This window comes from Suricata suricatta, chromosome 4 (genome assembly GCF_006229205.1).
Source record: "Suricata suricatta isolate VVHF042 chromosome 4, meerkat_22Aug2017_6uvM2_HiC, whole genome shotgun sequence".
Lineage (NCBI taxonomy): Eukaryota > Metazoa > Chordata > Mammalia > Carnivora > Herpestidae > Suricata > Suricata suricatta.
Window position 1 is genome coordinate 100,232,489 of NC_043703.1, and position 15,040 is coordinate 100,247,528.

At 41.9% G+C, this 15,040-nt stretch overlaps 1 protein-coding gene across 2 annotated transcripts in view; it reads left to right on the top strand.

Moving 5' to 3' along the window:
* Window positions 1-1,698: 1,698 nt before the first annotated feature.
* EML6 (EMAP like 6) overlaps window positions 1,699-15,040 on the top strand; it is a 283,528-nt gene continuing 270,186 nt past the window's right edge. For both annotated transcript variants that reach the window (XM_029937369.1, XM_029937368.1), the window contains exon 1: window positions 1,699-1,971. In XM_029937369.1, the coding sequence (XP_029793229.1) occupies window positions 1,775-1,971 (197 nt within the window). In that variant the 5' untranslated portion in view covers window positions 1,699-1,774. The remainder of the gene's footprint in view (window positions 1,972-15,040) is intronic.

Genomic DNA, 15,040 nt, shown 5'->3' on the forward strand with positions numbered 1-15,040 from the left:
TGCCTTCCTCAGCTCAGCGGGAGAACCGCAGGAACCGCGGACGCCTGTAACGGCCTCTCCATGGCCCCTCTCGGCGTGCAGAATCCTGGGACTTGTGGTCCATCTTCGAGGGCTCTTTGCCCGAGCCGGCGTTGAAAGGACTGCGATTCCCAGGATGCATCGGGGAAGGGAGACACCTGGGCGGGGAGAGAGAGGGGACGGCCCCAGGCTCTGGGGCGTCGCGGTTTCCAAGCGCGGTGATCTCGCCTAGTAACCGGCCGCCGCGGTTCCCGAAAGCTGCGCTGTGGCCCCGCCCCCGGAGCCCCGGCTGGAGGAAGAACCTGTCTCCCGCTGCGCCCCAGTGACGAAGCCCATACTCGGGTGCGGGAGGTGGGGAAGGGAGGGCAGGCAGAGGATTTCGCTCGCCCGTGCGAGATCCGGGACGTGCTGGCGGCGCCCGCTCCGAGCAGAGGTTAGAGACGGAGAGAGCTGGGATGCTCTGCGGACGAGGCTGGATCGGGTGTGGGAGGAGTGCAGAACATTGACCGGGAGGCAGTGCGCGCGGGTCGGGCTGTCCCTGGGGGCTGGCATTCCCTCGGACCTGCAGCGGCCGAAGCCCGGGTAATGTGGGCGCACGTTGTGAGCGGGGTAGGGGGCCGCAGAGGGCGTCCCCGCCCCCATACCCCGCCCGGCTAGAGGTTGACCCTTGAGCCCACGGGTCCCCGTAGCTAGTTCAGACCTTCCTGAAGAGAGGTACACGATTTTTGCCACTTGTTAATTATTTAATTTCTTAGGGACCAGGAGCGTTAGTAGGTAGTGCTTTCCTGCCTTCAACTGCACTAGTGTCTCGTTTCCTCCAATTCAGAAAAATCTGACGCTTGCACTTGGAGTTGCTGATTAGTGAGAACCGCTAAGTTCTTCATAATTTTTTTTCCGGCCAAGAGAGGTTTCATGGAGGATGTGATTTTAAAATACTTACATGACAACTAATTGGAGCGTCTAAAAAATGACCATTGCATATTCACCCTGGCTTAATGGGGAAACAGCAAGTATTCTCTTCAATTCGTATCAGCAACCAGAAGCATTTAGGGCATATTTCATATCATTAAGGAAGTGGATCTGGAGGGAGAAGAGGAATAGTTGACAATTTTTTAAAAAAGAAAAAACTTGGTTTAGTTTGGGGATCATTTTCTTGGGCTAGTGACTTACACACACAAAAAATCTGTTTCTTTTTTCTTTTCTTCTGCATCCTGGGAATAGACTGTCAGTTTCGGATCCAAGGATGGCGATGGCAAAGCTTACCCGTGTTCTCTGTCGAATCAAAGCTGCCACAGAATAAATCCCGTTGCCTGCTGCGAAGCCCCCACGCACTGCAAACTTCAGTGAGCGAACTGGGTAATCAGTGTTTGGATATGCAGAGCCCTGATTTAAACGGAGGGGTGACCCCCCCAAGAACCTCTCCTTGGGGCCGCAGCCCGCAGGTGCATTGAGGCGTGCGCGTGCGGGTGCTGGCGCCCGCGAAGACGCCTTGCCCGGGCAGAGGGAGCCGGGGTGCCCGGCGGGGTCTGGCGGCCGCGCACTGGCGGCTCGTCTCTGGCGGCGGCGGCGGCGGATGATGGTGGCGGCCGGCGCACTGGGCTGTGTCTGTGCGTCGCCGCGGAAATCAGCGCCCAGCGCTGCACACTGAGCCCTTGCGGGTACTCCGCAGCCCGAGTCTTGGCGAGGACAGACCCGGCGCGCAGGGGCAGCGGACCCGCGCGCAGGGGGCCTGAGGGTTGAGTGGGGTCGGCTTATCATGGCGGATCGGACAGCTCCCAGCTGCCAGCTCCGGCTGGAGTGGGTGTACGGGTACCGGGGTCACCAGTGCCGCAACAACCTGTACTACACGGCCGGCAAGGAGGTGGTCTACTTTGTGGCTGGCGTCGGGGTGGTTTACAACACCCGAGAGCACAGCCAAAAATTCTTCTTGGGACACAACGACGACATTATCAGGTAAGGAGGTGGCCCGAGGTGGTGGGGAGCAGTTGGTATGGAGGTTGGAAGGGTGGGGAGAAGGACGACCTACCTGGCTTTGCTGGGGTCAGATGCAGGAGCCCTCTTGAAGTAAAGGATTCTGTCTGGAACTGCATGCAATTACAGAAGGGCCGCTGATTCTAAGGCTAGGGCACCCACAGGGTGGGGAGTGCAAGTGAGGAGGGAGAAATCTGTTTCTTTATTCCTCTGGAAGGCTTTTCAGTCTCTAAGGAGTTGAGTGTCCTGATGCTCTTTTGGTGTTCATTTCTGCTACAAGTGGAAGGATCCTGGGTAACCGTCAAACACTTCTTCCTGCCCTAACTAGGTGAATGTAGGACGAATAATCCGAACTGTGGGTGTCATCTTTGGCAGGGTCCTCAGTAGGTTCCTCAACAAGAAAGAGGATTTTAAAAAATCTAGGTGAAATTATGCTACAGGTAATTTGGGATCTTCATCCCAGATGCTTTGAAACTAGAAAATTTCTGGAGGGGGTGGGGAGTTTGTTCTTTAATAGTTCACTTGGCAGTGTTTTAATGCCAAAAAGCATATTTATACACTAAATGGATGCTTCATAACAACACTGAGGTTATAAAAGGCTGGCAGCTGCAGGGCCACAGAATCCTATCAGTCAGCCCCTAGAATGACCAACATCTGCTGGTGAATGGCCAAGACTGATTAGAAAAACATGATTGGATAAATAGCCGTGTTAAAGTGCCCTCCCCATTAAATTGTAGAGGGGCATATTTTGATTCTTGGCCCTGTCCTCTCATCTCTGGACCAGACGCATTTTCCTCCAGCTCTTGTCAGCTGCTTGTGTAACCAAACAAGGTGTGGTCCAGATGCTGTTCTCAGGGAATCCCATTCAGCCTTGGGCAGTCAAGGAAGATTTCCATATGGGAGCCTCACCCACCGGCTACTGACTCGCTGAGGATAGACTACAACTGACAGGGACCATATTTGTCTCTCCAAACTTGTGTGTTCATTGATGTAGAACAGCTTCTATCACGTTTTCAGAGTATTACCACTTGTGCTCTAAGTTTGCCTTGCAGAGTGAAATAAATGGTTATGTGGTGTAATGTTAATGGTTTTGATTTCTCCTTGGGGAAAATGGTTCATACGTCTTTCTGCCTTCCACAATGCTGTGCTTATTCTAGAGCTTTTTTTTTTTTGAGCCCTAAAGTTGAAAAATGGTTACAAAATGTAAAAACGGAATGTTAGAAAATATGGCAAGGTATATAGCTTAAGAAAATGTTTTGACTTTTAGAAATGAAGATTTTAAGTACTAGAAGCTCTATTCTTCCCATGATTTGGTGGAACTGACATGTAAAACTTTCTTTGTGTCACATATGAGAAAATCACTTTCTTCTTTGCTCCCTGATACAATAATGGTTGTGATTGGGGCAGCTCTCCTAGGTCTGTCCTGGAGATTTTGCTTCTCTGATTATTAAAGTCACAGGTGCAAATGATTAAAAGTGACTGGTGAAAAGGTTAGATGTTTAAAAATTTAAATCCATTATGTTTTTGCTCTGTCTTTCTTAATGTGGTGCTTTCCATTACACCATCTAAAGAAGATGTAGTCCTTTGGGGTAATGGAGAGAGTGGCAATTAAACAGAAAATTCCCTGGGGTTAAATGATATTATTGTGACAGTTCACTGAACTACTTTGAGGATTGGAACTCCTAATCTTAATTTTTTTCTCTAATAGGAAAAAAAATGAAATGCACTGTTGAAGCTGAAAGTGGGAAAAGGGTGGAGTTGCAGTAAACCTCTATTCTGACAGGCAGCTGGACTAGAGGGGCTACAATGATATATGGCTTACACACTCAGATTTGAAGAAAAGGTGAAGGAAGTTGTTGATATAACTGGGTTTGCAGGAAGCCTCAAGTGATGAAAAGAAGAAAAACCGATTTAGCTTCTGTCTATTATGAAGGTAGTTGTATCTTTATGCTGAATAGTGGCGTAGTGGTAAGCCTGCCTGCAGAGACTGGACTTTACTGCTAAATGTTTCATGATACTTGGGGCTGAGTATACACAGGTGAGCAGAATTCTTTAATATCCACATGTGACATTGCACATAGGAATAAAATTAAGTCCAACAGATTGAAAAACACAAACCACAGATCATTATGTAATTAAGAGCTGTAAAATTAGACTGTTGATGCTGGTACTTTGCATACTTTGCTTTATCATGTATGTATTATGTATATATTCATATACATGATATATACATATTATATATATACACACACCTTTTTGGTGAGTGCAGTAAACCACATTTGGTTTTATCCTTAGTATGTGAGACTCTTAAGTGCCATTTCTTTCATAATTTTTTCCCAGAAATACACTCGATATTTCAAGTTAATATTATAAATTGTTGGGAATATTAATGTATTAAGGAAAATTATATTCTTTTATCTTTATGAATTTCAACTCATCTCTGCATGTTCCTGTTATACTACTGATTTTCCACTTAACATATTGTAGTTAGCTACTGAATGAGGAGCACTATAGCTATAGTTTTAGTGCAAAAGTATTTTGGGATTTTGGAAAATACATGAATGTCCAAGTTCATAACTCTTGATTCTGATAAATGAGATAATGTAAGTAATTGTCTATTTAGTTTTTGCTAGCTTGAAAGATATATTCATGATGCATGTATTTCCTACTGCTTTATTATGCTACATTCTCTAGAATATTAACTAGAAAGCAGCCCAACAAATATTGATACCACACTCCATTTTATAAAAACGTGTGATCTCTGAGCTCACAATGAACTTTAATAATAATGTAGGATTTGGCAAAGCTCATTAGAGCTCTGTGTCCTCCTGGTTTGACAGACTATGTGTTTAGGTCAGATTTTTTTCAAACGTTGATATGTGAAGCATAATGTGATTTATTGGAGGTGGATGCTTAATTTTATTCTTTTGAATGATTACCCTTCAATACAGATAACAGATTAGAGGATGATGCCGTATTTTAGCCCTGATAAAGCTGTGACAGGACAGGTAAATACTAAATGCAGTGTCCTCTCAGACTAACAAAGGGCTCAAATCAGGCTTATAGGCAAGGCTGGTAATAGAAACTGGAATAATTACTAACTTGGTTTCTACTTCAGGTAGCAGATCATGACACAAATGGAGTAAATGAAAGAAAAGGTCATGAACACATTTGCTCTCTGTCACCTCCCTTCCATTTTCTGTGACTCCATTTAAGACATTTATCTCCTTACTCTGGATTGATATATTGTTTCAGACTAGTTCCCTGTCTCTATTTTCCTTTTTCTTTTTTCCCCCACTCTCTTTTGCAAGGGAGGTTTTTCTACAGGACTCATTTAGGGGAAAGTATATTGACTTTGACTTTGCTACACTCACTTGTGAACCCCAACGTGCTGTTTAGTGGAGTCATTCCAGTGAGTGGCTTGACCACGCAGGGCTTTGCTTATTTGTGAAATGGAGGTAATAATACCTAAATTGCAATTGTAACTTTTGGAAGTAATGTAGGTAAATGGTTTAGCCCGGGATCTCCAATAAATGCTCTTAATAGTGGTGGTGGTAGTAGTATTTGATCAAAAGCACACACTTAAACCACAAACAAAACAGATTCTTCATTGTCTACAGGCTGAAGCTCAAACTCTGTAGCCTTCCATTCCCTCTGGCTCTAACACACCTTTCTACCCTTATTTTTTTTAATTACATATAGTATGCTTCCCACATGCCGTTTAATAAGATTGCTTTGTCCCTTCCTACCTCATACTGGAATGATTTATCTTCCCATCAACCCTTCTTCCCAACAATGGCACAGTGATGGGTTGTCAGACAGATGCAATTTTAAACTTAGATCTGCCACTGGTTGGGTGACATGGGAAATTACTAAACCTCTGTGAGCCTCAGCCATCATCCATAAAACAGCTTCTCATCTATAAATTGAGGATTTAAAGGTATCTACCTGGTAGCTTGTGGAGATTACATACAAGGTGCCCCACAGTGTTTGGCAAACAGTAAGTGCTGCTGCAGGGGGGGCGTGTAGTCCTGCATGGCCCCATTTGCAACAGGGTCACTACTCCCAGGAGACCTTATACCATCCCTAGATGAAGGATTGGTTTGCATTCCTAAAGGTTTGCATCTTTCATGACCAGTGCTGCTCACTTAATATGTATCATTTAGTACCATTTTTTTATTCTGAATATTTTCATTGATAAGTGTATTTAAGATCTTTGAGGATGAGAATAAACTTAATAACCAGAGTCAACATTTTTTGAGAGCAGACTCAGCACTAAATATGTATACCGATTTACCTTGCCCATCTTCTCTGCAACCTCATGACATCAGTACTGTTGTTAGCCCCAGCATTCTCCTGACGAAACCAGGGCACAGAGATGTTAAGGATCTTGCCCATGGTCACTATTTAGCAGGCTATCAAATGGGAATTGGAACCCAAGTCTGATCCCAAAGCCCAAAGTTATTGCTTCACTATTTTACAAACTCTTTATTTTTCTCAGTTGCTGTGGTCACCACCACTGTGCCTTTTCCTAACGAGTACTTAGGGAGCTTTTTGTTTCTTGTAACTCTGTTTATCAGTCTGGTGCTTTATTCAGGAGAATTTGAAGCAGATTGCTACAACTCAGTCTAGAAGTGGAACCATGTTCAAGTTCACTTCAGGAACATTACCAGCTTTGAAACAATGACCTGAAACAATGATCTACTGGAGGAATTCTTTAGAAATTAAGTTAAGGGGCGCCTGGGTGGCTCAGTCGATTAAGTGTCCGGCTTCAGCTCAGGTCATGATCTCATGGTTCGTGGGTTCAAGCCCCGCATCAGGCTCTGTACTGACAGCTAGCTCAGAGCCTGGAGCTGGCTTCAGATTCTGTGTCTCCCACTCTCTCTGACCCTCCCTTGCTTGGGCTGTCTGTCTGTCTCTCACAAATAAATAAAACATTAAAAAAAAAAGAAATTAAGTTAAGTCTCAATTGTGACGTGGCTGGAATAATTGGAGATGCAAACACAGTTGAACTTGTTGAATTTGAAAAGAGGGTCTAACAGCCATGGCTGGGTCTGGAGTGTTGAGTAAACAGGTTCACATGAAGGCTTGGGGATGTGATTTCATATTCCTTGACCAGTTTGAATAAAGAAAACATGGGGGTAACTATAAAGAATCAAGACCATATTGAGTCGAGTGCCTGTTCTGTATCTGAAATATATATATATACATATATATATGTATATATTTCATCTCCTTGCATTTCCCTCTCCCCCCACTCTGAGAGATAGTCTTCTCATTTCACTCTGAGAGGGAAGAGACTCTGAGAAGGAAAAAGAGTTAAACAAAGTTAACTCAGTAGTTGGTAGTACCATCAGCTCTTTGTTGGATCCTGTTCATTTGCAAGAGCATGAAGTGAAAGGTTTTGATGGAAGTTTATGATCTGTTCCAAATGATCTTATTATTGTTATTCTTAAGCTCTAGTCTGTTTGGTGATTTTTCTTAAGGCTTATTCATTCCCTAAATTGGGTACATTTTACCTGCTTATTCATCAAATGCTATTTAATTTCGCAAAGATACCAGGTGCAGGGAATGTGGCAGTGAACAAGACCACATGCTTGCCTCCATTCTTGTGGGGGAGGCCAACAGTGAATGAACAAGAAGACACAGTGAATATAGATTATAAAGAGTACTGAGAAGGGAATGATCCTAGAGAAGGACTGGGTTGGTGGATGCTACTTGTCACAGAATTCCAGAGCAGCTCTCTAAGGAGAAGGCATTTGAGCAGAGACCTGAAGGATGAGGTAGGACAGACAAGTGAAGATGGCATGGCAGAGGAGAGGTTACATGCCAAGGCCCCAGAGTAGGGAGGAGCTTGATGCACCCAGAATTCTGGTGTGGATACTCAGAGAAGGATCAAGGTCATTGTAATTCTCATCCAGTTCATTAATGCCTCAGGGGTCTTGGTACCATATGTCCTAGATTTCCCTGGACAGTCACAAATAATCCATTCAATTATTGTGGTAGATATATTTTTCTTATATTATGGGTCTCTATTTTTAATTTGGAATATATGACTACGTTTTTATTTAGAAGAAATGGTTACTCCATAAAGTGTCATTGTTTGAAAAACATCGTACCAGAATATATTCGCTTACAAAGAATGATACTGGCCCCACAGGCAATGGTCAGCTGGAATGTCGATTATACTGTGGTAACTGAAAAACTGTCCTGTGGCAGCATCTCTAAGCAGAGTTGTCCTAGGGCCTCTCCTACCCACCAGGATTTGGATCTGCACTGTTTACAATGCAGGTGACATTTTTGCCACCAAAAGAAGGAAGCTGCTGGGAAGGAAGGCTGATTTGCTGGCTTCATTTTTGGAACTTCCTCTTCCTGAAGCCATATGGAAAGCCATCCGTAAGCCACCAGACTGTACATCCTCTGCAGTCAGGCTCCTCTAGTAGGTTTAACCCAACTTTGTCATATGTGGATTGGTCTTAAGTGTAATTAAAATGTTTGAGAGCAAACATTTCTTCTCAAATACTGTTGTTCATAGGAGTCACCCGGGCACTTGCGAAAATCTAGATTCTGAGTCAGTGAGTCTTATGTGAGGCCTGACAGCCTGCATTTCTAACCACCTTTTAAGTGATGCTAGTGCTTCTGGTCCACAGGCCACAGCAAGATTTTAGAGACCTCATTGGTATGTTTCAGAACTCAGTTGACCAGTGTTTTTTTTCAACCCATATGATATTTTCAGTTGGTGAAATAGACTGTTTTTTAAGTTTATATATTTTGAGAGAGGGGAAAGAGAGCACTCACACGTGCACAGGAGAGGGGCAAAGAGAGAGAGGAAGTGAGAGAATCTCAAGCAGGCTTTGCACTGTGATCGAAGAGCCCAATGCAGGGCTAGAACTCATCAACAGTGAGATCATGACCTGAGCTGAAATCAGGAGTCGGACATTTAACAGACTTAGCCACCCAGGTGCCCTGTGAAATAGACTTTTAATAATATATGTAATCTATACATTTATTACATTCTTTTTTTAAAAAATTTTTATAGTTTATTTATTATTGAGATAGAGAGGCACAGACCATGAGTGGGGGAGGGACAGAGAGAGAAGGAGACACACAATCTGAAACAGGCTCCAGGCTCTGAGCTGTCAGCCCAGAACCCGACACAGGGCTTGAACCCACAAACCAGAGATCATGACCTGAGTTGAAGTCGGCTACTTAACCGACTGAGCCACCCAGGCGCCCCAATTAAATTCTTAAATTAAGAGAAGTAATGTGTTCATTAAGGTAATACCTGGCCCTGTGTTCTAAATCCTCCAGAAAGAACCAAGCAGGCACTGGTTGGAACAGGTTAAGGAGATGGTGAGCTTGTCCCTGCTGGCAGTGGACGAGTGTGTCCACAGCCTTCGTGTAGACATCTAGTCTCTTGACTATATGCCTAGGAGTGGACTTACTGAGTCATATGGTAACTCTATGTGTAACGTCTTGAAGTCCTGCCAGATTGCTTTCCAAAGTGATGTGTAATCCCACCAGCAGTGTCTGAGAGTGCCTGCTCTTCCACGGCCTTGCCAACAGTGTTTATGTCCTGTCTTTTTTGTAATAGTCATCTTCCTGGGTGTGAAGCAGTATCTCATTGTGATTTTGGTTTTAATTTCCCTAATGACTTATAGTATTGATCATCAGTTCCTAAATTTATTGATGATTTGTATATTTTCTTTGGAAAAAATTTCTATTCAAATCTTTTACCCATTTTAATTGTTTTTTTAAATTGTTGGGTTGTAAAAGTTCTTTATGTATTCTGAATGTAAGTCCCTTTTCTGATATGTTATTTGCAAATATTTCCCCCCATTCAGTGAGTTGTCTTTTTCACTTTCTTAATGGTGTCCTTTGAAGCACAAAGTTTTACATTTTGATGATGTCCAATTTCTTTCTTTTTTTCTCTTTTGTCTCTTTTACTTTTGGTGTTAAACAAAGAAATCATTGCTTAATTTAGGGTCATGAAGATTTAGGCCTATGTTTTCTTCTAAGAGTTTTAGCTTTGACATTTAGGCAGATGATCCATTTTTAGTTAATTTTTATGTATTGTGTGAAGGAGAGAGGTCTAGCTTCCTTCTTTTGCATGTGAATATCTAGTTGTCCCAACACTATTTGTTGAAAAGCCTTTTTTCCCCCCATTGAATTGTCTTGGATGTCTTTAATCTTTGAATCCCCTGGTAGAGGGCCCATTGTTTTCATTTAGAAGATACTGAACTTTTGGAGACCCAGGTACTGTGAAACAGTCATTAAAAAGATTAGCCCAGAAGTAATAGCAATTTGAGGCTTTGGTTGCTATCTTGTTTGAAAACATGGTGTTAGAAACTATAAGGATATTAAGATTTTTATATGTTTAAAGAATATAACTATATTTATACTTTGAGGAGCCAATGCAGTAGTTTGTAACTGCTGATTTAGGGCCCACCAACAGTCTGTATATACACGTTAGCTTTGTTTACTCCCAAAGATTTTTGCTTTTTAAAAATAAATTTCCAGCCTTTGTCCTTGCTTCTAGAGACAGACCTACTGAGGCAGCAGAAGGGAGAGCATTGGGCATAGTTACAGAACATGAATGTGCCCCTTGCTTCTACTCCTTTTTCAGTTCTTTCCTTTCTTCCCTTAGTGGGAAGCAGGCACCTGGGTGATCTCAACCTAGAAGTTGAAGTATTCCACAATTACCCCCTAGTTTTTTGTTTGTTTGTTTGTTTTTGTCATCCCTCTTCCTGTCAGCGTGAAGGAGGGGAGTGGCAGGCCAGCAATACCTCCGTGAGATGAAAGAATCTCCCGACTACATAATATGTTGGTCAGAGAATTATTCTAAAGCTATTGAGAACTGTCTTAAGACATGAGGATTCTTGTTAAGTTTAGCTGCTCTTTAACAATGTCATTAAAACATTTTTCTGTGTTCATTGGGAATTGATTTTATGGGTCAAAATAAAACAAGATCCACAAATGACAGGATGCCTTCTAAATAAGCGATCAGTTGCAAGACTGAAACTTTTTCAAAGGAATCCAATTAAGGAGAGGATCATATAGTGACAAGAGAATCTTTTGGAACTCAATTATAGGCAGTGTGGCTGGCCTTTCACGCATTGTGTGGTAATTAGGGAGCTAGTCTTTCTCTAGTTCTTTCTCTTGTAAGAATCACAGGGATTCATACCTCTGCCTCTCTCTGGATAATGCTCTGATTTTCTGTGACTGCAGATTGGCTTCTTAACTCAGTGGTCCATTTTGCACATAGTCACCCCTCTCCAAAATTCACCTCAGCCCCTCAACGCACATGGCTATGTAGCCTGGTCCTACAATACTAGTTGAATCAATTGATCTTTTGAGTCTTAATTTCAAATTTCCAGGAAAGAGAATCTAATTGACTTACTCTTGGTCACCATGTCCACCCTGTCCAATCAGCTGTAGCCTAGAGGGTGGGACCATGTTTCAAAGGGCTGCCCCTTAAGAAAGTTTGTCTAAGATAATCATACACAATGGCGAAGAACTGAGAGCTTTCCCCTAAGGTCAGGAACAAGACAAGGATGTCCCCTCTCATCACTTTTGTTCAACATAGGACTTCAACTGGAAGTCTTAACCACAACAGTCACCTTACAGAAAGAAATAAAAGGTATCCAGATTGGTAAGGAATAAATAAAACTTTCGCTATTTGCAGATGACATGATAGTATAGATAGAAGACCTGGAAGACTCCACTAAGGAATTGTTAGAACTGACAAATAAATTCAGTGAAGTTACAGGATCAAAATTAATACACAGAAATTGGTTGTTTCTGAAATACACTAATAACAAAGTGCCATAAAGTGAAATTAAAAAAACAATTCCATTTACAATTGCACCAAAAATAATAAATGCCTAGGAATGAATTACCAAAGAGGTGTAAGACCTGTACTTTGAAAACTATAAAGCACTGATGGAAGAAACTGAAGATGACACAAACAAATGGAAAGGCATTCTATGCTATTGGATTGGAATAACAAATATTGTTAACCTGTCTATACTACCCAAAGCAATCTACATATTTAATGCAGTCCTTATCAAAACACCAATAGCATCTTTCACAGAGCTAGAACAAACAATCCTAAAATTTGTATGGAACCACAAAAGACCCTGAATAGCCAAAGTAATCTTGAAAAAGAAAAATGAAACTGGAGATACCACAATTCCAGACTTCAAATTATGTTACAAAGCTGTTGTAATCAAAGCAGTATGGTACTGGCACAAAAATAGACACATTGATTAGTGGAACAGAATACCACACCTAGAAATAAATCCACAATTATATGGTCAATTAATCTTTGATAAAGGAGGCAAGAATATGCAATGAGGAAAGAACAGTCTCTTCAACAAATGATTTTGGGAAAACTAGACAGCAACATGCAAAAGAATGAAACTGGACCACTTTATTACATCATACATGAAAGTAACCTTAAATTGGATAAAGAACCTAATTGTGAGACCTGAAACCATAAAAAATCCTAGAAGAGAGCACAGGCAGTGATTTCTCTGATAGTGGCTATAGTAACATTTTTCTAGTTATATCTCCTGAGGCAAGGGAAATCAAAGCAAAAATAAAGCATTAGGATTACATCAAAATAAAAAGCTGCACAACAAAGGAAACAACTAATAAAACTAAAAGACAACATACTGAATGGGAGAAGATATTTACAAATGACATATCTGATAAAGGGTTAGTATCCAAAGTATATAAAGAAAGTAACTCACACCAAAACCCCTACTATAATCCAATTAAAAAATGGGCAGAAGACATGAATAGACATTCTCCAAAGAAAACCTACAGGTGGCAAGTAGACACATGAAAAGATGCTCAACATCACTCATTATCAGGGAGATGCAAATCAAAACTGTAGTGAGATGTCATCTCACACCTGCCAGGGTGGCTAAAATCAAAACACAAGATAATGGGACACTGGGGTGGCTCAGTTGGTTAAGCATCTGGCTCTTGATTTTGGCTCAGGTTATGATCTCACAGATTGTGAGTTTATGCCTCACATTGGGCTCTATGCTGACAGCATGAAGCCTGCTTGGGAATCCCTCTCTCCCCTTCTCTCTCTTTCCCTCCCTCACTCATGCTCTCTCTCTCTCTCTCTCTCAAAATAAACTTAAAAAAAATCTTTCTCTCCCTCTGCCCCTCTCTCCCACTTACACTCCTCCAAAAAAGCCCCCAAAACAAAATGAAAAACTAAAAACAAAACAAAAACACATGACAAAACAATTGTTGGTGAGGATGTGGAGAAAAAGGAAGCCTCATGGACTCTTGGTAGGAATGCAAACCGATAAACAGTATGGAGGGTCCTCAAAAAATTAAATATAGAGCTACCCTAGGATTGGTCTAGTAATTGCACTACTGGTATTTACTCAAAGAATATGAAACACTAATTCACCGGGTTATTTGTACCCCTATGTTTATTGCAGCATTATTTACAATAACCAAACAGTAATAGCAGCTCAAGTGTCCATCAATAGATGAATGGATAAAGAAGAGGTGGTATTGATATACAATGGGATAATATTCAGCCATGAAAAATAATGAAACCTTGCCATTTGTAATGACACGGATGGATCTAGAGGGTATAATGCTAAGTGAAATAATCCAGTCAGAGAAAGGCAAGTACTATATGCTTTCACTCATACGTGGCATTTAAGAAACAAATCAGCAGGCAAAGGGAGAAAACAGAAAAATTTAAAAAGTTAACTATAGAGAACTGATAGTTACTAAAGGGAAGGTGAGTAGGGGAATGGCTAAAATAGGCAAAGGAAATTGGGAGTACACTTAATCTTGGTGCACACTATGTAACATGGAAGTGTGGAATCACTGTACTGTACCCCTGAAACTAATATATTACTATGTCAACTATACTGGAATTAAGATTAAAAAAAAGAAAGATTGTCTAATAAGAGAGGTGTAAGCTGAGCAGGAATAAATGGCAGCTCTACTAGATAGCTCTACTATCTACTAGGTAGATAAGAGGAAGCAAATGATTTCTTGATAGAAAAAAAAACAGGACAGTGATGAGAAAAACTGAGTCAAAGGCAAGCAAAAGTAAGGAAAAGGGGCTATTAAGAGGGCTTAAATACAAAGTGTTGGTGATAAAGGGACATATGGGTGGCTCAGTGGGTTGACCTACTGACTCTTGATTTCAGCTCCAGTAGTGACCTCAAGGTGGTGGGATCAAGCCCCACATCAGGCTCCATGTTGATTGTGGAGCCTGCTTGGGATTCCCTATCTCCCACTCTCTTTGCCCCTCCCTGACTTGTGTGTGTATTTGCTCACTCTCAAAATAAATAAAATTATAAAATATATATTGGTGATATGATACATCATGGAATTTTCAGTTCTTATAAGAGGCTATTTCAGGATATGTCTAGGGAAAGCTGTCTAATGGCTGGCCACCACAGCCTTAGAGGGTAAAATGGAAATCATACAATATTCTTTTTTTTTAATAATTTATTGTCAAATTGGTTTCCATACAACACCCAGTGCTCTTCCCCACAAGTGCCCTCCTCCATCACCACCACCTCTTTTCCCCCCTCCCCCGTCCCCTTCAACCGTCAGTTCATTTTCAGTATTCAATAGTCTCTCAGGTTTTGTGTCCCTCTCTCTCTCTCCAACTCTCTTTCCCCCTTCCCCTCCCCCTGGTCCTCCATAAGGTTTCTCCTGTTCTCCTGTTAGAACTATGAGTGCAAACATATGGTATCTGTCCTTCTCTGCCTGACTTATTTCGCTTAGCATGACACCCTCGAGGTCCATCTACTTTCCTACAAATGGCCAGATTTCATTCCTTCTCATTGCCATGTAAGACTCCATTGTATATATATATATATATATACCACATCCTCTTGATCCACTCATCAGGTGATGGACATTTAGGCTCCTTCCATGTTTTGGCTATTGTTGACATTGCTGCTATGAACATTGGGGTACATGGGCTTCTATGCATCAGCACTTCTGTATCCCTTGGGTAAATCCCTAGCAGTGCTATTGCTGGGTCATAGGGGAG